This window comes from Ambystoma mexicanum, chromosome 1p (assembly GCF_040938575.1).
Source record: "Ambystoma mexicanum isolate Mex_15411 chromosome 1p, UKY_AmexF1_1, whole genome shotgun sequence".
In the NCBI taxonomy this organism is placed as follows: Eukaryota; Metazoa; Chordata; class Amphibia; order Caudata; family Ambystomatidae; genus Ambystoma; species Ambystoma mexicanum.
Window position 1 is genome coordinate 211,105,440 of NC_090921.1, and position 24,655 is coordinate 211,130,094.

At 45.9% G+C, this 24,655-nt stretch overlaps 1 protein-coding gene across 2 annotated transcripts in view; it reads left to right on the forward strand.

The window, feature by feature from the left end:
* The window catches only part of CNTROB (centrobin, centriole duplication and spindle assembly protein), a 369,000-nt gene that overhangs the window by 38,908 nt on the left and 305,437 nt on the right, over positions 1-24,655 (forward strand). For both annotated transcript variants that reach the window (XM_069646351.1, XM_069646352.1), the window contains exons 3-5: positions 842-941; positions 1,199-1,280; positions 9,430-9,595. In XM_069646351.1, the coding sequence (XP_069502452.1) occupies positions 842-941; positions 1,199-1,280; positions 9,430-9,595 (348 nt within the window). The remainder of the gene's footprint in view (positions 1-841; positions 942-1,198; positions 1,281-9,429; positions 9,596-24,655) is intronic.

Consider the following 24,655-nt stretch of genomic DNA (forward strand, 5'->3'; position numbering starts at 1 on the left):
TTCAATTTATGCTGTTTAAATTAACTGGACACTATACTGTTTACACCGACTAGATACTTTTCTTACACAGTTAGAATGATGGTCGGGGCATCCTGTGATTTTAGTGGGGGAAGTAAGATGCAGTGATTGGTGGCGAGAGAGACGAGGACTTGTAGCAGTTCTTAGGCGAGCTCATGGCTGAGAGGGTATGAGCAGAGAATGGAAACCAGATTAGTGTAATATGAGGATTTGGCAATGTCGAAAGCTGTGGCTGCGGTCTGATTACTGGTAGATGGCGAGTGGGGGGGGGGGGTTGGGTGTGGAGGTCTTTGCCCAGCGGCATACGCAGCAACACAGGATTGTCCTTAGAAGCTGTACGCCTGGGCGAATCTATGTTTGAGACATGGGCAGGATGTGGGGGTAAAGGAACTGGCAGGGTAGTGCGTTACAGCGGTTGGACAATGCAGATTTGAATTCAGTAAAGGCGAGATCAATGGAGTGACCAATGCGATTTCGAGGGTAAAGAGTATGTGAACTATTTTAATGGAGAATCTCACAATGGGCATGTGGAGCCATGATCCTATTATAGAAGGCCATTATGGAGGGACAGCCTAGTACTTTTGAGGTTCGTTCCAAGGGGGATCACATTTAGTGGTCATTCCCTCCTTTTGAAAGTACGAGTTGGGTTTTTGGAAAGACTTGAGTTTATTGACTACCTAATTCAATGGTGCTGCTCCCTTTTTTATTTTCTTAAGTGAGCATTGTGTAGTCTTCTGAGGTCTTTGATGCGCTGTACTGGCAACTTGTGTGTTTCTTTTACCTTATCTGTTGCTGCACTGAATGAACTTTGGTTTTCTGCCAGGGTGGATCAAGGCACATCTTGGAAATGGAGAAAGTTCGCTCCCACCTGCAGGGCATGCTCCGGAAGTCCATGGACCCGACGTCCATGGACCCACCATACAGTAAGTGTCTGCATTCACTAAATCTGTTGTGCAGAACTACATGCCTGGATTGGACCTACTCCATCCCCTCGTTATGTGACGCTTGTACCTTACCTAAGTGGGGGGGAGGCGATTGTGTTTTTCATTTCGAGGGTTTTCAGGAACAGGAGAGTTGTGGTTGATCAGCCATCTCTTCTCTGCTGAGCTGTAGTGGCCATGAAGCTTCAAGTTGACACTCAAGACCGATAATGACCTATAATTCTCTGCTCTTCTTACAGGGAAAACCCAGTTTTTGCTTCCTGATCTGGGGGATAAGGAAGACGATTCCTTTATGAGCGACAGCACAGCCACCCTCTTGAAGTGAGTGACCCCTTAAATTATATCTTTGGGAACTTCAGAGGGCATTGAAAAGACACTGACAGATTTCAGACAGCAAGTGTTAACGGGGTCGCAGGGTGATAGTTGGAGGTCACATTACATTGTGGCTACTTCATAAGAAAGATTTTATTGTAGATGCTTAATATTCAGAGAAACCTTCTTGCACTTTACCTCCTTCATTATAACTGCTATAACCTTTTCTGAAGACTCTGAATCAAAGGATATCCTACATAGAAGCTGGATTGCCCAGCCCAAGTGTCCAGCGTTGTGATTTGGAGAAGGTGAGGTCATTAAATTCAAAGGTGGCCAATCCTGAGAAAGTCAACTGTTGATGATTCAGCATTTGCTAAAGTATGAAGGACCTGCCATGCAAGAGTGGTGTTCAGTGCTAAGATGCATGTGGTATGTATGTGAGATTTAGAAGTGTTTGCATGATCATCCCATCTCCATTATTGTGCTGAAAGAATTCTGACATGCACCCCTGAGCCTTTTGGTCAGGAACAATATTGGTATGAAATGTACCTTCTATTGTAATGTTTAAAGTGGTGCTCCTTAGATGTTGATCAATCTAAAATGCAGGAAGGTTCTGCTGTCATTGCTCTACATCCTGACCCCTTTTGTTTTGCGCTACGATAGACCTGCACTTATGTGCTCCTGGTTACTCTTATGTCTGTTCTGCTCTCCTTCATTCTCAACTTGTTTGGAAGCATGCAACTGCAGGAAGCTTCAATACACAGTAAAAACAACTTAATATCTTAATTACTAAAACTTCCCGTTATGCCACAGAGTACAGTTCTACCCTATAGACACATTGAAAAGGATACTCAACGTCGTGACCGTAGTATCCTTAGTCCCCTTTTGTTAATAGTCTTGGGATGAGACAGGGGCCTGTTGCAAAGCAGCATTGTTATAGAACCTTCTAGCCAACACTAGCGCAGGTGCCAACGAGCCACGTCCCCATGTGGCACGTTACTGTGCACCCACCACTTAACTGTTTCCGTTCCTTTATCACGTTGGACTTGAGCCATTTTTATTTTGTGTGGTGAAGGAGAGTGTGTGTACTAGAGTACCATTGACACTACAGTGGGCACCAGTTTTATATTCTTACACCCTATTCGTATGCCCCATACTCGTGGCAGATACCAAAGAATACCTGAACGAAAGGTGGCTGGCCAGTTATTGAACACAGAGATTCTTTAAAAGAGTCTGCCTAAAGGCTAAATATTTCCTCAAGCTTCAGTCGGGGATGTGCTTTCAAAAAAAGTATGGGGGGGACATGCATGTGGAAAATCAGAGGCCGCCTTACTGCTAATTAGGTGTGCATACAGTCCCTATGGACAGACTTTACGTTTCAACCCATAATCCTTAAGAATACTGCAGGCCAGCCATGGCGCTAATGTAGCTTTTGATGCTGCTGAATGTGAAGATAAACCAACAAGGTAACAAACGACTGCGTTACCTGCTATATTAATTACTTTCAAAACAGAATGTTAGTGCTCTCGCAACATTTGAGTGTGTGCAGGGCTCCTTCTGCATCCGATGCTGTATTCAGAAAGAATACAGCAAGTGAAGTGTCATCACTGAGATTGAAAACTGTGACCACTTTCCGAAGTTTCACCTTATGAAAGATAATGTGAGTTTCTTCACTGGTCTTCAAAATAACCCATTGCAGGTCTGTGATCGTCGTAGCCTCAAAAGGCTTTAGCATGAGCTATGCAATCGCCAAATGAAGGTCCCAGCGACTCGGGTCTACATTTGTGCAAAAGAGCTTTTTAAGACCATTGAAATGCACTTGACCACAGGGTTTACTATTGAGACCTTCTGTAACCTTGTATTAAAGTGTGCCCCGAGCACAGACTGCTACTTCCTGTGGAAGTCAATGGATAATGTCTCCATCATGGCTGTAACGAAGGGTCGTCCAGGTTTCCCTTAAGTGTTGCTTTCTAGGCACTAGTACCTTTGCTGGAGTACTGACACCTGGTTAACTCCTACCTTGCTCACCTAAGGATCTGTATTTTCTTATTGTGAGAGCTCGAGAAGTCCTTAAAACAAGGTCCATGTGGAAATGGCTGCTATGGAAATCCTGCCCTGTGCCTGCGAGAACCCAAAGGTGGGGTCGGGGAGAGGGGGGCGGGGGGGGATTGGCACCTCTGCTCCTGGAGGCTAAATACTAAGTCCACTTGACACGTTGGGTGCTATCGCAGTGAGGCGGCAGTTGATTGCAAGTCAAAACTCTTATTTTTGGCTCTACGGCCATAACAGTGCTTATATATTACACACAAATCTAAACCAGTCATTAAAGGAGAAGTTCATTAAGGAATGTTATTGTCCCAATGGCCAATGGCTAAGGCATGAATTTTGTTAGCATATATCGATCGATCTGCCCCAAAAATCCAATGCATCTTACCTTATATTTGTTACATTTACACATGCAAACTTTGCACGTTGGAAACCACCATCTTGTGCTAATCATTTCTGTTGATCAATTGCCCTAAGTTCAAGTGTCCCCACAGCAGTAAATGTAAGACCCACTACACAAGCCGACATTAGAAACATACGCCCGCTGTCACAAGGCCATTGCACGCCAACGTCTCCCATCTGCAAACCCACTGAGGCTGATCCTGCTTACCTTCACAGGCCGCAGGGTGGAGCCCATCCAGGCTGTAAAGCCGAATACAATTAGTGTTTCATCTGAGCACCCTGAATGCCACTATCATTTGCTTGTCACCTGTGAGGCTAAGCGGGATCGGCCTCTGTTGGTTTGCAGATGGGAGAACACAGGGTAAATAACAAGTTTAGTGATTTCTGCACATGGATTGTGCTTAATTTGATCTTGGCTGGCTTTAGAGCCCCACCAGCTGACTGCTTAGAGCCTGGGTCTACCAGGGACAAGGTGCAGGTTTCAGTACACACATTGACCCACTCGTCTGTGAGGAAGTTCCCTCAAAAATGTTATGATTTTAAAAATGCTGGCCATCCATGTGCAGCAATTGCTGAACTTGCTATTGCCCTTGTGGTCCCCATCCACAAACCAACCAAGGCCAATCCTGCTTAGCTTCATGAGCGGCAGTGTCGGCACATGATTAGTGGTATTCATGGTACTGAGATGAAACTGATCTTATTTGGCTTTACAGCTTGGATGGGGCTCCACCCTGCTGCCAGTGAAGCTAGGCAGGATCAGCCTAAATTGGTTTTTGCAGATTGGAGAAGTTGACATGCACTGCCCTAGAGATAAGGGGCGTAAGCTTCTAATGAGGTCAGCTTGAGGGGGCTGGTCTTATGATTTACTGCCATGGGGACACTTTACTTGGGGCGATGGATCAAAGGATAAGATCAGCACAAGATGGCGGTTGCCAACGTGTGAGTTTCACATGTTTAAATGTGAGACAATCTAACCAAAGATGCATTGGAATTTTTTGTAGAATCGATGTATGCTTAAAAAAAATGCCCTATCCATTGGGACAAGAACGGTTCTGAGAACTTATGGATTTCATAAACTGAGCAGAATCCTATGTCGATACAATACAAGCTTCAAGGCTAGCACAAAAACAATGTTGGTCCTACACAATATATACCATTAAAAGCATTAAAGGACAAGTCCACTCTCCCATACCTACCCTTTTGTGATTAACCATATTCCATTTCGGAGCACCCTCTATAAAAAAGATTAAAATAGTGGTACAAGCAATTCAACACCTAAGGCATAATAAGGAGAAAACTCCTGGGTTAAAAGCCACTATAACTGAAGACAATGGCTATAACCTTGCCAACTAATAATCATTTTCGTAATCGTTTGGTACTTCATGGGGAAAAATGAAAAGTAGATCAAAATCCAAATCTCATGTGAGCACAACATTGAAACTAATACAACTCCATAAAATAAAAATGAGCAGTAATGCCTAACGTGTAATAATTAACGACACTCATAGGGTGACAATGGCATCCAATTCAGAAGCCTACTCGTGGTTGCAGCAATGATCATTACCCTCCTCCTACGTGATGGGTGACATCTCCCTCTCCATCTACACCGAAGGAAGGCTATGTATGATTGTAAGAACCTTTTGCTTTTCTGATCCATGGCCTATGAAGTTGTTGACACTGCAATAATTCCTGGCATGCTAACTTTTAGATTTGCATGGGGCCAAGGAATCTATAAGGTGATCTACAGTGTGCATCTGTAATGGGGGTTTAAGATGGCATGCCTCACGTTTTTGTATAAGGGGCATAAAAAAGAGAAGGTGATGGATCCTCTCTATATTGCGGACACACTGGACATAAGTCTGTACTGATCCTGCACAATGCCAGGTCCGATAATTAAGCAGGAGAGTTCCTAGGCAAAATGTAATATTTAAAGAACATAGATAAATCGGCATCCTGAAATCTAGATAGTTTTCATATCCAGAATCTGCTTTTTTAAACCAATATTCGATTGCTAGTTTGGACCCCCTCTCCCCTCATAGCCAGGAAGATGAACGTCAGCTAGTTTAGTCTTGAATTCGTGCACCCCTCAGATCTAGGACTGCTTCCCAGCTTCCCTCAAGGACTGAATCTGGAGGGAGTTCTGGCTGGGGAAGGGTAAGAGCTGGGCAAACCCCCCTGATATACTTTGTCCTTCTGAGATCTGGGTGCATGTTAGGGAGAATTCTCAGAAATGTGCTAATTCCCTTTCTCTTGGTGAAACTGTTTCCAAGAGCTGTGAAGTGAAATTGACTATACTTGCATTTTGTAACTTTCTAGGCCCTGCACACACTATCTTACAATCGGGTGCTGGAGGGGTTACTTATTATCCCCTTTGTATAGTTTCTCATGCAACATTTTTATGTTACTCTTTCTACAATTAGTGGCAATGGTTTACTTTTTCCTACCAATGTGTTTTTATCGCGGACTGCAATTGCAGCTGCAGTAAGACGCCCATGGGTGCCCATTTTGTCAAAATGGCCTCTGTCTTCTTTTTTTTTCGCTATTTCTTGTTGTAAAGTTCCTTCTTGAGATTTACTCTGCTTGCCAAACCAGGTTTGGTCCATTTGTTCATTTTTGTCTTTGGTGGGATTCATTGGTGAAGCCCAACTCTGGCTCCAGTTTGTCTGCCAGGGGCAGGAAGTGAGGGAGGTTCCCGACTCCCTGTGCTTAATCCCATTGGTTACAGGAATGCGCCCAAAGGTGATTGGCGGGCTGGCTGTCCTTGGTGGACAGCAACCCTGCTGTGTGATTGAATGGGAGAAACCTGCATAAAAGTTGTTGCTTTTTGCTTAGAAGGCAGAGTCGACCACTGGACGAATTAATCCGAAGAAGAACTTGGAAGAGACGCCTGCTGCAACTCCTGGACCGTTGGTTTGCCCGGTGAAGCCCTGCTGCTGTGCTGAAGCTCCGAATTCACCTCGACTAGAGAAGCCCTGCAACGGACGACTTCTTACCTTGGGTTGGTGGGACCAATCAACCCCAAATTGAACTCGTCTGGACATCCTCTCGGAGCTGGCTGTACTTCCATTGCTGCTGCAGGAACCGAAGTGCCAGAGAGAGGAACACCAGATAGTGCATCGCTTTTATGTCGGACCTGAGCTCCAGGAAGATCTTCCGGACTCCTATGAAGCAGGACTGGCCAAGACTGAGCCACCTCAAGAGTGCTGGATCCCAGATGCGAGGAAAGTCCATAGTGGTATCCGAGAACTGCAGTGGTGCTATTTGCGAGACGCGAGGAGGTGAAACCGCGAGGTGCCGCTGATCTGAAGTTTGCCCATTGCTGCAGCTGACCTTCCATTCGACGTCCTCCCTCTTGTCCCCACGACTGAGGCCCAGGAATAAAGAATATGCAGACCCACACAGGAACAGAAGTGCAGCTGGATCCAGTTTTCTTCTAACCAAAGGTACTGTAAACCTAATAGGACTTAACTCTTGTTGTGTAGCCTTGCTAGTTCTCAGTTGAGACTTGTCTTGGTTACCCTTGCAGAGTTGCTTGCAGCTTTGCCCCCTCACAAGTCTCCCAGCTAGTGGCCCTTCAGTGATTTCCTCTCTACAAACTGTTCTAAAACATTGTGCAATACTTTTACTTACCTGCAAGCAGATTTTCAGCTCCCCTAGACTTTGCTCAACTAACATTGACTGTCCTGGCTCCCTGAGAGACTCTTCTTACCTCTGACTTTGTGCTTTTACCCTTCCCCCCAGGAAAGGGTTAATTTACCTTGCATTGGAGGGTTCAAAAGTACTTAGCAGTTTAAGAATGAATTGTTGACCTTTGTTTTATTCGCATTTATAACCTTTTGCACCAAACTCAGTATTGCTCTAAATGTACAAGCGATACATCCAGTGTCTTAGCTATTGAAGTCACCTGGGGGTGTAGGAAGTGTCTGTGTGCCATTCCCCAATGGGTATCATCTGATTAGAGAAATTAAGAGTGTGTTTTGAAGTATATTTAAAGTGTTACATATTTGTCCTCCCTTCTGAATAAGGCTTATTCAACTGACACATTAATAATAGAACCTTAAGTGTTTATTTGAAGAACTGTCACTGTGAAAATCTGTGTTACAACCCTACAGCTCACATTGACCCCTCCTTGAAATGAGCCTGGCTGCTCAGTCACTCTACCAACTTGTATGGTACATGCTTATACCAAAGGTTGGGTTAACTATTGCCAAGAGGATAATACTGGTACTGCATACAATCTTGCCTAACAGTGCATGATGGCGAAACCAGGTTCTGTGACATCTGGGCCTGTCCTGTGGCAGTGTGAGGCCAGGTGTAGCTGGGTCATCGTCCTGTGCATCCTGGCATGGGGGACCACCAGGATGCTCTAACCATCAGGCTCCGATTTGAAATTCTACTGCTGGGGAGGCACGTGCTCTGCAGAACTCCTTGCAAATCTAGCAAAGACTAGTCTTTCTGCAGGTGGCAAGATCCTCCCCTCGCACACTCGTACACCTAGTGAATATATTGTTTTTTTTTTCTTTTCTTCAAAACTGATGGTCTGGGCCAGCGCATAGGTAGGAGTTGATGACAACTTGGCCCACTACCTTCGTATGGGTTGTGCCTCGTACAAGCCAGTTGCCCAGATAGGGGTAGATCTGGACGTCTTGAAGATGCAGCTGACACATAAAGTTGATACCCTCTGAGCAGAGCTCAGCCCTGAGGGTAGCACTATTTTGTTCAGGGAACAGAATTATGATTGGTTAAGCGGGCGCTAAACGTATCTCTTGGATATCCAGCATTAACCATTGACCAGGAGCTACCACTGGGGAACGAGGGGCTAGTACATAGCGTACTTCAAATCTTACTTCCACATAAGAAGCAAACATATCATTTTTTCCATTATTTGTGATTCTGTATGTTTCAAATGTTGTACAGATGTGTCCTAATGTTTATTTCTAGAGTTTCCTAAACTCCACAGAATTAATGTCACATAGGTGTTTGTTCAGCGTCAGATAGCCTAGGGAGCCAAATGGAGCTCTTCTAGACAATACACAGGAGCTAAATTGTTAGATCGGAAAAAAGTTAATGTTTGCAGTTTTTATATTTTGACTACTCTCACTTCTTTGTTAAAAATGTGTTTAACAGTGGTTAGGACTTGTCCTCAAAATTAGTGCTTTGCCTGGGGCTGTCATAAAGTAGCTCTATGGCGACCGACCGGTAAAGTGAAAGCCTGTAACTTTGTTCCCAGAACTGAATTCCGGACACAGAGTATGTATTAAGGGTTTTATGGACTTAAAGAAATGCAATGTGTCCAGGCGGAAAAACTCAATAAACAAGGTGCCTGGCTGATTGAGTCATCAAATATCGGGGTGCAATCCGAGGGAAGGGCTAGTCTCAACAACTAGTCATCGGACCCCAGTTAGGATAGTTTGGTCACCCTGTGACTCCCCTAGCCAATGTGCAGGATACTTTCTCAGTAAAAAGTATGGGTTGTACATGCATGCACACACATACACCTCTGTCAATTCACCTAATACCTACTCTTTATCCTTCGATATCTATAATAATGTGTTTATTATAGTGCTGAATACTGTCCTCCAAACCCATAGTTCTCAATGTATTGACATTTAAAAGATGGTTCTGGCTCTGGCCATGGAAGATGTTTTGCCTGCTAAATCAGAACAGGATCTCCTATGTTCTCTACAGCCTGTTCTATTTTTCTCTGCAGTGCCAGGTCTCTGCAGGAAATCTCACCACCACTGTCCGTCACAAGCATGGAGGATTTCTTCCCTCGCTATAGCGGCATGCGTCCCCGGTCTGACCAAGAACCTTCATCCTACAATGAGCTGCAGCTAATCAGAGACTCTTTGGAGAGGGAGACGACTCGTCGGAAGGTAAGCAGAGGAATCGGCTTTTTGTAATCCCCTGTGAGTAGATCCTGGGGCAGGAGCCCGGTTGGTTCCCAGACTGCTGTCATACACCATTTGGATGCTAGAGGAAAATGAATGTCTGTTTAAGCAGTGGCCACATGCAGTGCACACAAGGAGCAGGCTCCCTTGTGCAGAAGTGACCTCCCTTCCTAGATGGGGATCCATAGCATTCTGCTGAGGTGAGGAGGCATAGAAGGGAATAGAGCAGTTTGTAACATGAGGTCAGAAGGTAGCATGGAGGACACTGGTTGAGTTTTGTAACCTTTGCTAGGTGGCGCTAAACTTGTGGCGTTTTAAGGAGTTTGGCATCAACACAAACTTAAATTACCAATGCAAGCATGTCCATGAAATGATCAAATCGAAAGATGGGAATTTTGAATAGTAACCAGCAAACTCGATGTACTTTTTACTTGAATGGCAATCCATACTAGTACGTTGGCTGTATTATTGACAATAGTTGGTTGGCAGGTTAGGGGGAATATGTACAGGGCCTGCGAGAAAATTGCAAGCTGGTTCCTAAGTATTTGGTTATGCTTCTTAAGAGCTTGAAGTAGGCAAGAAAGCAATATGTTTGCTATTATATTGAAAGATGTTATTTGGTGGACCACCCTGGCCTGTTCCTCTGAGAGCCAACTGTATGGTGAGAATCCACCCGACAGTGCAAGCCTTGTCTCCCGCATTACATAATAAACATTTAATCAATTTGTGACTGCCCCTTGTCATGAAGCCAAGTGAGGATCACGAGGAGGGTTGTACAGATATGTGAACTGTGACCTTGTAGATGTACCATGCATATGCCATGAATATGCACCACACAGCACAAGAGTTCTCCTATTCTTCAGTACATGGCAAAGTTTCCTGGATTGATTACATTTACTATCCGATCAGGCTGCCAGGTGGACGATGGGGAGAACTATCCAGGCACACACTTTATCGGATCACTCTCATTTTACTGTTCGGGTTAACTTCCCTTGTATTCTTGTAGTGGGCATTGGCTGGATGTTCGAACACAAGGCATTGTCTAATCCAAGTTTTTCAGTCCTCCATGCTTTAAGAAATTGTGCAGTTTTATTTAGACCAACAATGGCTTGGTCTCCTCCCCTTTAATACTCTGGGATATATTTAAATATACTATGGGATTTGCATTTGCAAAGGAGCCGTGGGCTCTAAAGGTCATTAAATTTGACTTTGTCAAATGTAATAATACACTGCGGGATCGGGAAAGGGATTTCCATCCGACGAATGACCCCTCCACGTTGGCAACTATGAATGCCACATTACTACATTTCAGGCATATGGCCCAGAGGGAGAGTAAATATTTAGAAACTCAGTCTATGGTAGAGCAGTATGGGGAAATGGCATACACCGGGATAAGACTTTGGCATGGCTGGATCAAGCAGAGAGGCCTAGGACTCTTTCATCAAATAAGTTTTGTGTTCAATTATGCTTTGCTTTGTACTAGTCTGTTCCTACTAAAACGGAATCCCAGACTGGTCAGTTTTTGGATCAAGTCGGGTTACATTGGTTTTCCGCAATGGAGAGCAGTTCTGAATGCTCCCATATCTGATCAGGAAATCCTTAAGGTGATGCAATCTTTGCCTGTGTGTATTGGTGTAATGATCAAAGTATTTTAAAAGTTTTCTTGTGTAAATTAATCTATTTCATATACTTTTATTTGTGTAAGTGTTTCTTTGAATTCCATTACTAACTGGGTTCTGTGTACTTGCCTACAGCTCGCATCTTCCTCTTATAATAAGCCTGATTGGTCTGCCACTCTACCAAGTTTCCATGAGTAGTACAGACTGATATTAAGAGTTGGGGAGCTGTATTCCATTGGGATTGTTTTATGAAGTCTTACCTCAAACTTCCCTAACAATGGGTGACCCAAACACTGATGCGCACTCCAGCCACACTGGAGCGACTATCCAGCTTGAGGTAATTACTTCTGAATGTAAGCATCCCCAGAAACGCATCCCCCTTAGTGAGAGGCAATAAAGGACACACCCCAGAAGGGGAATGATGCCAGGACCAAGTGCGGGTGAGATCAAAAAGAGCTTTATATAGATCAACATAGGGCATGCAAAGGACTCTGCAAACTCCGCGAGCGCTCTGTCTGACAGTAGCAAAGACAGTCAGTTATATTACAAATGCACGTCATGCATGAGGTAAGCTATAGGGGCCACAGACTCTTAGGGATTGGGTGGTGATGGCTAGGTGGTATACAATGTATACATTTGCTTCTCCAGGATTGGCGGACGTTGGTGCTTAGCCAAGTGGGGCGGGAGGTCAGCTGGGCTCAGGGTGGAGTGCCGGGCCGGACATGCCTTGTAACGACGATTGATAACTAAACTAACATTTGCCCTTTTGGCCACACATTCCCACCCATTCGTCACACTTCGTATTTTCCGTTGATTTGCAACTCTTGTAGATCAGTACATGGCCTGGAACATTGATATGCGATCTGGAGTGTCTCAATCAGTTTGGAGGATAGCCTAGGTTCAAACAATCCGGTCCCATGGGCATAGTCGGGGGCATGGGGGCTCAGGGGGGGATGCTTGACCAACCAGCCTTGGCAATTTAGGTGAGGGATGGTATTACGATCTGTTGGTACACGTGTGGGCGCCCCTCTTTTTAGGGTCATTAACTTGGGGTCGATGGAGGTACTACTGGCCCGTTGGGGGGGGGGGGGGGGCATGTAACTGGTGCCTGAGGGGCGGTGGGATTTAGGACCAGGTAGCTTGTAAGTCATGGAGTCGGGCTGTGGCGTCCTATGACACGGGGAGGCGGGCGGATGCTTGAAATGGGTCCAGCAGAGTCGGGAGGCGAGGCAAAGCTGTGCTGTTTGAACACCGGCTATCTCTAGAGGGCCTGGGCAGGAGGAGGGGGAAATGGCCTTGCAGCTCTGTGCGTGGCATCTTGCACAAGGTGGTTTACTGTCGTATGGGTGAGGGACGACTAACACATGGGGTTTCTAAAAGCGCTCATATGTATTTGCATTAAAATGGAACACTAGCTGGGGATCATAATCTTTTGCATTATGATCCCCAGCTAGTGTTCACATCTACAGTTGACATACGAACATGAGGTAGTGTCGGGCGGGTGTGTGTATAAAGAGAGCAACACATGTTATTGTTCAATGTTATCAGCTATCCAGTCTTTGTACATCTCTCCATTACATACAATATCGGTTGCATATTTTCTCCTTACCCATTCTCCTTTACATTAGCAGCGAACGTTAGTCAACAAGGCACATTACATAAATGGTTTCTTCACATTGCAAGGGTTTTCGGGGTGGGTATGGGTGTGAGGCGCCACGCTGTCTATAGTTGGGGGCTTGGGTCAGGGCCTGCAGGGTTTTGGGCTAGTCTCAGTTACTTCCTAATGTTCCCATTCATGGCTGGGGTAATGATGTACTGCGGAAGGTTAATAGCTACAGCTACAGTGTTTATTTTGTTGTTTGCTCGCGTCTGGTGACTCGTGAGAACGAGTCCTCAGTGGATCTGCCATGCAGTGGGAGGTGGGGGAAGTGAGGGCCTCTGTGAGCGCGGTCGAGTGGGGGTCGCTCTACAGCATTCAATGTGCATGGTTGCTCTGCCTTGAGTTAGATTTGCACATTTCTAGCAAGATGGGGAGGGCTTAATACAAGATGGCGTCTGTGCACTGCCATATAACGTGGTGGTGCAGCCTCATGTGTCGGTCTGCAGCCACCCCGCCTCCTGGGCCCGGGGGCCGGTAAGCTGCCGACGAGTCATGGGTCTTCACCAGGGTGGGACATGCAGTGGGGGGGGGGGGGAGTCCTACCGACCTACCCTCCCCTACACTACCCTGAGCAGCACAGTATCTTGGGTGTATTGAAGAAAATGCAGTTAGATTCTTCCTGGTGCAGCAGCGATGGACCCGGGTTCCTGTTTCCTCGGTCTGGTGACAAAAGGAGGGACTCTGGAAGGGATGTCGCAGCAGCAGTCGTGAGAAAGGACCCTCAGAGGAATTCTTTGATCTCCTGCAGTTTTGGTGCCTTTTTTACATGCGTCACCATGAACGCTTACCGCCTGTCGATCTGCTTCGATTCTGCAGTCCTGCACTCCGGTGAGGGGAGGGGACTTTAAGGAGGAGGATCTTGCCTCTGGAGGTCCAACTGGAGCTCACCAAAGTTCTGTGAGGGTTCATGCAAGGGTCATTTGTAATCTGTAGAAAGGGAGGCCAGGTAGGACGCAGTACCTTAGAGGGGAAGGAAGCTCCAGTGGGGGCAGTTGTTCCTGGCAGTGGTTGAAGTTCGTGGTTCCGACCAGCGGAAGAGAAGATCTTGCCGAGGAGGAACCGTGGAGTCGTTGCACCGCACAGGGATGAAACCATCCACGGAGTTCCCGATTAAAAGGTGCGGTCCTTTTATTCGTGTTCAAAAGTGGTGAGCGTGGCTATCCGGCCGCCGGGGTGATTGGCACGGGCGATTTGACCAAGGGCCGTCTTTGGAAGGCGAAAAGGGTGAACTCTTCTTTGGAAGGCGAAAAGGGTGAACTGGTTGGTCCCACCAGCTCAGAGGAAGAAGACGCGTCCAGCAGAAGATCTTCTCTTGTTGTCGGGAAAATGGTGAGGTAGCTGCAGCAGGGCTTTACCGGTGGTGTCGTCGTTGCAGATGGCTCAGCTTCGTCCCTCTTTGGATTCTTGGGTCCTGTGGCGAGTTCTGAAGTTCCAGTCCCAAAGGCTCTGCTTTTATGCAGCAAAACCCCCATTCATCAGCATAGCTGTCAATCACACATGCTAAGTCGGATCACCACTGGGCCAATCAGAGTAGAGTGCGACTCGGGTTGCCAAGGCAACGCAGTCCAGGGTGCCAATTCCCCCCTCCACCCTTCCTGTGAAACCCAGACAGAGCCGCACGATTTGGAGGGCTTCTGTGGAGAAGCCCGCCAAAAAGTGGAACAAAGGGCTTGACCTTGACCTTGGTCAGAGTTAGACACGGACACAAACGCCATTTTAGAATTGAGTTCTGGCAAAAAGACCCAACCAGTGATTTAATATTAAATAAATAAACCAGCGGTATCTTTAACATTGCACCAAAAAGTTGTGTGTTTAAAATGCATGGGAAAATCCCATAGAGAACATTCAGGTGGACTATTTTGCGTGGTAACCACTGCCACCAGCCAGAAACTCGACAATGGGGGACTGGACAGTGCCCCCTTGAAAACAGACCCAGGGGCAATCGAATTACCCCTTACCAGTACTTCCACAATATGATGGTTTGTACTGGTTCTGTTCACAATTTTGGACTAGTAAAGCCAATGGTGACTTTACATGCCCTGGGAGACAGTAGACAGTCCCAGGGTATGGAGTCTGTTTGGGGGTCACTGTGACACCCCTGTGTTACTGCACTGAGGGTGCTGTGTAACACACATACCAAAAAAAACAGATGATACCCTATGGAGTAAAAAGAGACCCCATAGCCCAGAAGCACATAACAAGTCAAAGACCTACCTCAAATCATGCCTAATAGTGGGAGTAAAAGAATCTCACTCTTAGCAGGAGAAAGAACCATAAATCCAGCAAAGCTGCTGCTCATTAGGTTTGGGAAATTATCCTTATTAGAGAATTCTCCCTAACAGGACCTCAGTGGTCCTTTCAGGTCCAGTGGGTGACTTGCCTTCTGCCTCAGGATCCTCACCTTTTTATTAGGATTTCCCATTGATTTCTCTGCAAACCCTCCTTGCAGGTTACAGTAAGGGGGGAGGGGGACTGACCAATCAGGACAGCCAGCTCCCCATGGGAACTGGTTCCATTCAGGCACATCCGCAGACAGACGTGAGTTTCTAACCTCCCCTGCTTCCTTTCCTCACACACACTGGAGCCTAGGCGAGCACACAAAGGGTTCCAGCCAAAGGCAAAACTGTCATTCAGACTCCATTCCCCCAACCCCCCTGTCCCTCCCCCTCCCAGAATGGCAGAAGAAGGGGTAACAAAGGACAACCACACAAGAAATGGCAAAAAAAGAAAGGAGCCACCATGTTGGAACATATGTGACCCTTTGTGCATAACCAGAGCTGGGGATACAGCCTGCAGTGGAAAATCACACAAGTTGGTAGAACATGTCCATTGCCACCTGCCTAACTATCGGGTTGTTAATGTGATAGCGAAAATCACTCCACATAAGGTGAGGTGTTCTCTTATGAGTTAAAGTTTTAGGAAGGATACAAAATATCCCTCTTTCCCTAAGAACAGTAGTTCTTACGGAAAATGAAAGAATGTAAAAGGAGAACCCAAAGGGTCCCCACCAACACTGCACAATGGGGTGCTGTGTGCTGCAAATGTGAAACACAGATGCCTTTAAGAGACATGGAGGAAAGCGGCTCCATAAAGAGTTCCATGATTAGAGCAAACAAGAATGAATGAGGGGAAAAGGCTCAGCTCATTCTGGGGGAACAAGAAAGGGGTCCAGACATCCAGTAAAAAGTGCTCGGGGTCTCACTAGGAGAGGAGATTAAGCATAACACTGCACTCTCCCTAACATTTAGGCAGCATAGTCCGTGGTTATGATTAAGAGTCAAAAAGTTAATTTAAAGTTCAGACAACTAAATGTCATCCCAGTCATAGGATCGGCATAGAAAGGGATCCTTTATCAGACCGCCGCCAACCAAAGTCAGGAAAGAGTGGTTTAGGGACAGGACTTTATGCCCTTTTAACCCTATGGATAACTAGGGGTGGGGGGGAGGGAGAGAGGGAGGAAAGGGGTGTCTGTCAAACAGGTATGTCTACTTACCCCCTTGACTTGATTTCTCCAGAGACCACGACTGAGACTCTGGGTTCAGTTAAGGAAACTAAATTATGTGCTGCTGTTGAGGAAGGCACAGGGGTTGCAGAGGTAGCTTTCGGACTCCGTTGTAGTGTTTGGGAATAGTTTCCTGACAACTTCCAGCAGAACAGGAAAGATGCAGACTTCTGCCAAGCAGACTGCCTTAGGACACCTTCAGGGAGTGATAAAAATGTGTTGCATGGGACACCAATGGACGAAAGAACAAAGTAGCAGGCCCAGCACAACTTCCATTGATGCAAGAAGGCTGAACATGAGGATCAGGCTTCTTGCTGCAGAAGTTGAAGATCACCCAAATGCCAAGTGTAACAATCCTTCAGATAATGTTGCTTCTCCCCAGAGGGAGCCTCTTTCCAAGAGGCTAGGGAGGTGAGGCCGCTAACTGATAGTGCCCCTAGGGGAGGTAACATGTGGGAGAATCTCATGGGGAGGACAAGGATGTGCATCTTGTACACATCCCCTTTTATATTTCCCAACCCCACAGGGTCAAACCAACACTACTTTACCTATGGTAAAGTCTGAGACTGTGTTACTGTAATGGATCAATCTCACTATGATGGGTACTGGGACGAAGAACCCGAGAATGCTATAGTCAAGCATAGAGTGTTTGACCAGCTGTTGTCAATCAAACTGACATTACACAGGGGCAGTCACAGCTATTAAGTTAAGCAGTAAAGGACAAGGAGAGCAACATCCGGAAGGAGATGCCTGCGAGATGGAGTCTGCCAAAAAGCCTGCAATTTGGAAACAAGGTTTTTTGGGGATGTGTCGCAGCAGTGTGAACTAACGAGAAGGAACTGAGGGAAGCCATGAAAGCATCTTGCCTGGCGGAGACGAGCATACTTTGGAATTAGCCTTCTGTAGAATTGAGGATCCCCTCAAAGCAGCGTTGTCTGAACACTTGATCATCCCAAGAGTCAGTATTCCCTTTTCGTTCCAGGAACAGACCCTTAAAAGGAACTCTCAGGGAAGGATAGGGAGTGAGACTGTCTCTGTCCACACAGAGACGTATAATTGAATACATGCATGAGAATACGCAGGTCTTGATTAAACTAGATGAAGCAGGAAGTTTGTCCAGTCCCGTTTACACTGCAAGAGGATTGAGGCGGGGGTGCATTGTGGCCCCAAGCCTTTTAACCTGTGCCTGGCTGATTTGGGAGAGCTATTAAGAAGTTGCGTCTGTAAGTTCTAACGTTGGAGGGCAGGGGATATTCTGGATGGCCAAGGCAGCTGACATTTTCTTTAGATGCTACACCAAAATCCCGACAGCGGCGCATAACTGCCCTCTCTAACTATGCTTCCATTAATGATTTGGAGAATTTTTTTTTTTTTTAAAGTCGATATTTGGTTAGCTAAAAATGCAAAGAAATGGGCGAACTTCAAATAGTTTGCAGATCAGAAAGAAATGGCTTTGGTGAAACACTTACCTGTTTGGGTATCAATGACAATGACCGCAGGATCTATCAGAAGTATTGTAGAAATTAATTAATGGGTTGATTGAAAATGTAAACAGGAAGGATCATTCTGTCGATTTATATATGGCATGGAATTCGAGCAACTGGCGTATAGATTGGCATGGGAACTATTGGAGGGTAGAGTCTGGGAAAAATGCTTCGAGTCTGCCCACCCCCCCAACCCTTGCTCTCTTCCTATGCCGTTCATGTGTTTGGAGGTAGTCCTACTGTCATTCAAGGCTTTGTTTCAATGGCTGGTATTTTCATTGTATGGAAGGATAGTATTCCCACCGAAACAGAGTGAAAATGTCTGAAGAGTTAAATGTTGCAATGATTTTGGAGTCAGTACTTAAGCTAAAAAACAGTGTCTGAACCAATGTGGTAGATCTAAATCTGTCAATTGGAAAACCCTGGTTTGGTTGAAAAAAATGTATCCTGAGAACCGATTGAATATATTGATAGGATGTGAAGCCTTTGCTTACATTCTACCTTTTCCAACTTGGATAAATCATTGGGAATGCTTCCTAGGTACCTTGAAACATTTCCTAATACTTCCTTGTGAGAACACTTTTTGAGATTCCGTCTAAATATACTGCTCATAGAAGGTATTCTGCAAGCAGCCCAACTGTAGATGGATCTAATGAAATATGTTCAAAACCAGTCACAAATCAAAATGCATCATGGTTGACTGCCATTGGCTGCATAATCTCCCCAAGAAACATCTGGGTTAACTTTTTTTCATAACCTTGAAGAGCTGAACTTGGACACATTTTGGGATAGGCTAAGTGCAGGAAATGAAACCTAATAGGAATGGTGAATTCTGAGTAACCCCAGGGCGTGTATTAGATTTTAAAGAAATAGAACGTCAAATGATTTTAGTGATTGATGTGAATTGTGGATATGTTTTGCCTGAATTTATTATATTTGAATTTTGTGAAAGGCCACGTTTTTCTGTCTAACATTTTAATAAATAAAGACGCACAAACTGATGCAGACTGTCCGGTCAGGATTTTCTCAAGATGTCCTCGGGAGATGCCGACCCCACAGTCCTCAACCTGGATTAACATGCCTGAGCCCGGAACACTTTCAAGGGGGTAGTGAATAAAACAGCGAACAGTTCAGATTCCTGACTTCGACTCCGAAGGATAGCTACATGGGGACCACTACGAATAACATGTTAGATTAAACATCCTTAGTACCTAATCACATTTCTAAGTCCCCTTGCTGAACACACTGTACCTGAATTCCCTCGTCTTCTGCTAAGAGGGATTTTAGTTAGTGTTCTGGAAACCAATCCAAGTCTTCTGAGAGCTCCTTTTTAACTGAGAAATGTCTTAATGATAGTGACTTTTAACCTCATCTGAGTTCAAATTTTCAGTTTAAAGTTCAATTGTACTTTAACTCGGGTAATGCTTCTGCTTATTCTGTTCCATTTTTGTTATTGTCTTCCTAAAATGCGGTACATTTTAAATAATTTTTCTATTAAGAGATCCTGAACTTGTGCGCAAACCGTGCAATCAAAACTGTTTAGAAAGTCTTAGTAATTAAAAAAAAAAAAGCCTCTGCACGCATGCAGCATCAAAGTAGCCTACTAGAGGGCCCTACGACTCAGTTTGCTTTGTTTCGAAGCGAAGTCGCTGCGCTTGCTGTGTGAACAAGTCTCCAAACCGAATACGTTCGAGCTAGCGAAATCAGTCGCTGCGCAAGCTGTGCTTGACCATGTCTGTCTCCAGAAAACAAAACGCTGATGAGCGTTCTGACCCCAATGCAGGCTGCCACGAAGCTACGCAGTTAGTATCTCTTGCACGCAGTCTGAATTTTCGCCACTGCGAACGTAGCTCGCTGCTATTGTAACACACGCGCTGCCAGTACTTAGTCACTGAAAGGGTTGAAACGCATGTCGGCAACAAGAATAAATATAGGTTGCACTAACTCAACCAGACTGTGTTGTTGTGGCTTAAGAACTCAATGTGGTTGACAAATTGGTGCTTGTCCCTGTTGTACTTATTTTGGGCCTTGCAGAGGCATTGAAGCACTAACACCAGGTGGGCATGAACCACATGGAATTTGAAGTAGCTGCATAGTTCAATAGGTCACCACTAATGTTCAAGGCACCCTGCTGCCATTTTAGCACTTCTCTCAATGCATGAAGCTGGTATGTGCCAGCTTAAGGCAAAAGGTGCTATGTTGAGACCAATTCATGTGTATGGAAGCCCCTGATTTTAAGTGCTTAGAGTTTCGCCCCGTCCTCCCATCTCCTGAAACCCCCACTCATTCCCTTCCCTGACCTCCACTCCACTCCCTTCCCTGACCTCCACTCCCTTCCCTCTCTGCCCATTGCTGCTGGTGCAGTGGACCCGTTTACGTGAAAGTGTGCAAACGTAACATGTCTGGTCACTGGGGGGAACTCTAATATGAACCCCACCGAACCTTCAGTAACGCCTCAACAAGTCGTTTTGGTGAAAGGCTGTATTCATCCCATAATGGAAGAACAACCCATTTTAAAATGCACTCTGCAATATTTTAGAGAAGATGTTAGAAAACCAACAAGAAGCAGTATGACACACTGAGGTACCATTTCAATTGTTTCACCACAACGTGTTGGAAAGCGAAAAATGATGCTCACGTTTTAGGTGCCATAGCCATCCTTTATACAATGTCGATTGAGGTGTGCCTCATATCCTTTTCTCCAGAAGGAACGAGGAGGATAAATAAACCGCTTTGACAACGGCAAGTTCTTCACATCAAAGACCCTTGCCGGGAGCGCTCTGATCCATGGGTTCAAACTTCACAAACGGGTTGTTGGTGCCTAGGCCGTGAAATGATAGCACTAACATGAGCCAGGAGATCGGGCTAATGAGCAACCTGGGAATTTGAGTGCGCCAATCGGCTTCGCATGATCGCAGGATTTATTAGCGGATGCAAGACCATATTCTAAATTGATGGGTTTACCTAATCCCCAGGTGCCCTATTTGACAGCTTGCCTTTGGACCCCCCCCACCCCTCCCTGCTCCTTCCCGCTAATCACCCTGTTACCCCACAGCTATTGCCAGTGTAGCCTGTGCAGGCTTAGCTTCCAGCCCCCTGCCTCTTACCATTGCCTTAATGCCCAGTTAGAGATTCATGACACTTGCATTTCATGTCACAGAATGCATGAACCCTAAGAATCGGTTTGGTCCTAAATGCTATTTTCCCTGATGGAGTGAGGGTGCCATTTTTTGTCAAGCTGCATGCAGTTGTATCTCAAACTGTCTGTTTGCTAGGGCCCCTTGACGCCACCTATTAGGCTTTTTAACCTAGTGACGAGAGGCTGTCGGGGAGTATCTATATGAGTGCGTTCAGAAGTAGGGAGAGGGACTGCAAGCGACTGAAAGAGGCACATATCCGTCCACCTGCCTGGAGGTGGGACTTGGTTGGGCTCCACCCCAGCTAGCCCCAGCACACTTAAAGCCCTCATTGGTCCGTACAAGTCCAATGAATGGGCCCTTCCAGAGCTGTTGGACCAGCCCATCAGGCTTTACTGGAAGAGGCCAGCCCAAGGGTTCTGCTTGAGCGGCTGGGGAAAGTTATCAGCCAAGTGGGTAAAATGGCAAAAAACGAGGTGGTCCCCCAAGGGGCAGCATAAGGGCCTTTCAACCATTTAATTTAAAAGGGGCCTCGAACTTCCACATGATGTTGACTACCCCATTTTGCCAGTAGGCACCTACAACATGGCAATATATTCCTTTCTGTATTAGACTCGTTCTGGGGCTTACAATGTGTGCTTTGCTGGAGACCTTCCAGCCGTCACTTCCCTCAAGTAATACACAAGGGTTCTTTTTTTACCACTGCTTCCTCCACATCAGCCACTTGCTAACAAAGGATGTATAGGTTTTATGGGGGCATTTAGTGTTTCAGCTCCCAGTTGGCTGGCCGTCTTGTGATAATTGGTGGCTTCAAATCCCCCCCCCCGGCTGTATTTGGCTCCATGATATGTAAAGGGGGGGAGGGTCAAACCTGTTGAAAGGGGCCCCTGTACATCTTAACACGGGCCTTATTGTACCTTTTTTCCCTTCAGTCATTCAGTTAGGTGAAACATTTCTATACCAACTTTGTGAAATCAATAACCTCTACTCACTGCTCTTGTAAACTTGTGCCCTCAAACATTTTTTCACAATGTATGCAAGGCCTGGGTCACAAGAGGGACAGAGTGGTATGGATAAATAGTCTGTGATCCTCCGTAGACCGAATGTCCCACCTGGTATATACCGTGTGATGCCACCCTCAAGGACAATTACCCATCTGGCAGTGCCCACAGCAGGGATGGGCAGAACATTCTTCCAGGATTCTAAAATGCTCTCATGCCACAAAGTCTGGCGGTGAGAATACTTCTATGGCCCCAAAAAATAGAATTTCACTGGGAAATTCCAGCTTCTCCTATAACAGAAAGCTTTGAGAGAAGGCAATGACCACACTTTTGATCTCTTACACCCCCCCCCACTCTGAATATAGTGCTTCATATATTAGTTATCTAACATTTTAAACGATTGCCCCTGGCATAGAGCAAGACTGCACTTTGCAAGTTCTAATCCAGGCAGGGACAATTCATCCTTTCAACGTTCCCAGGCTTATAAATAGGGGTTCTATTAACTAGCTTAACTAGCTAAATAACAGCTACCTGCACATCGAGATCATTATTGACCTCCTTTCAGCCAATTAGAATGTTCTATTGCTGTCACAAATATGTGCCAATAGATTATAGTCCTCGGGAGGGGTCGTGATCACTTGGGATAAGGACCTTTTACCAACCTCTGGTCATTATCCCTTTATAATGACCCCCTGGTGTGTATGACTAGATTATTACAGCACCTGGAAGCAGGGGTCTGGCATTAAGCGCTTTCTAATCTTTAATTATTGCTATTAGACGGACGAAGGGAAGGACATCTGTGTGCCTGCAGGGACATAGAAAAGGCAGAAGAGCAGAGGCAAAGGGAGAGAAAAATAGGATTATAGAAAACATTTCGCAGGAGTTATTCTTTTCAGTCTTCCACATACATCCCGCACCTTTGGCAAACAGCAGGCCATTTCTGATTAAAACTTTATCGAAGCTTTTCCAGAACTCAGGCTGGTGCTGATGCATTCCCTTCCATACACCGCTAATTTTCAAATGTCCTAAACACATGGAATCCTGAACACACAAAGGTTATTGCAGCAGTTAACCGCAAGCTGTGGACGCCAGACACACCTGTACTTTCCTTCAGGAGCAGCAACAGTTCCACAATGTCCCTGCATAGCATGGAGACGAGGCTGAGCTTTAGAGATTTAGTTTAGGACCGGGTAGGGGCATTTGGTCGAGCAGGTGGAAGAGGGTGGGGGGGGGGGCTTCAGTGCGCTTTTAGTTGCTTCTTAAGGTTTCCCTTTTTCTGCTCTGGGATTTTCATGGCAGGTGGGGGGCACTCATGCAGGATTGCCGAGTTGGGCCATGTGCTTTTTCTTCCTGTCTTGTTTTACACTCTGCATGCTAGTCCTTTTTACTTTGTACATACCTTTTACACACACACTGTCTGGTCGTCTTTTGTTCCAAGAGAAAATATATAATCCGGTTCTGGTATTTCTCAGACTTCCATTGCTATATTTAAAATAAGACAAGAAAAACTCTGAGACTAGACCCAAACCTTACCCAAGTAAGTCGCTCACCTCCACATGCGGTCTGCACCCATAGCACCCCCAGCAGGAGGAGCTGTTGATGGGGTGCGTTGTCCATGGCAAGGACCCAGAGTCCATCTGTCTATCTGGTTATACCTCCCTCTCGTGTTTTGGTTGGATTGAGCTCGCTAGCACCAGAGCTGAGATTGAAACCAGCAGCAGTGTTTCAACCACTCCCGTTTGGTGGTGCTCGGGCACCTCAACGTGGAAGGGAACTTTTATTTTTATATGGGTGCACAGCCTTTTGTTGTTTTGCAGACAGAAGACCCTATAAGGTCGGGACTCTGCATTTGACACCCTTCTAGGAAGGACTTGGAATGAGGGAGCCATATGAGCTCAAGCAGTGACAAAAACACACCTCCTCTTCGTACACACATTTGAGCGATGTCTCACATGCACTTTGAGCACCTCTGAAGGTTCCACACCGTATACATCAAATAAAGACCCTGTATGGCAAGCCTCATCTCCCAGCAACCATCAATCCCAGACTCCCATGACCTTGTGTGGAGGTTGGTGCAATCAACTCACTTTCATGGATTGCCTCCTTCTTGTCCAAATCACTTGGCCTTGCCATTTGCACCACATCCATCAGGCAGCGATTCCTTTCCACCACCCCATTACTTTGGGGAGGTACAGTGCTGTCCGCTTGTGTTTTATCCAATATTGCCCCAGACACCTTTTATACCTCCTTAGTCACAAACTGTGGACTGTTGTCACACAGTGCACTGGCTGGCTGGGTTGGGCTGTCACTGATGGCACACAGAGCTCTCCAACAGCCCGCTGCACGCCCTGCTCCGCCATACAGGAGAGAGGGCTTTTTAACTTAATGCTTCTGCATGGCCTGGTGGCGAGGGGATGCCTTCAGTCCTACCCCAATAGTTTGGTCCTAACTGCAGTACATGCTGTTAATGGCCTCTGGTATTCACTAAGCCATGCTTGGAGCACAGAGGGCCTGCATTTTAAAATAAATGTTTTAACATTGGGTTGGATTTGTGGACAAGGAATTGTGGGTGGACACCCAATCTTTTTGGGACCAACTATGCTCAGGCCATGAAAGCTTTTTGACCTGGGAAGTGGTAACAT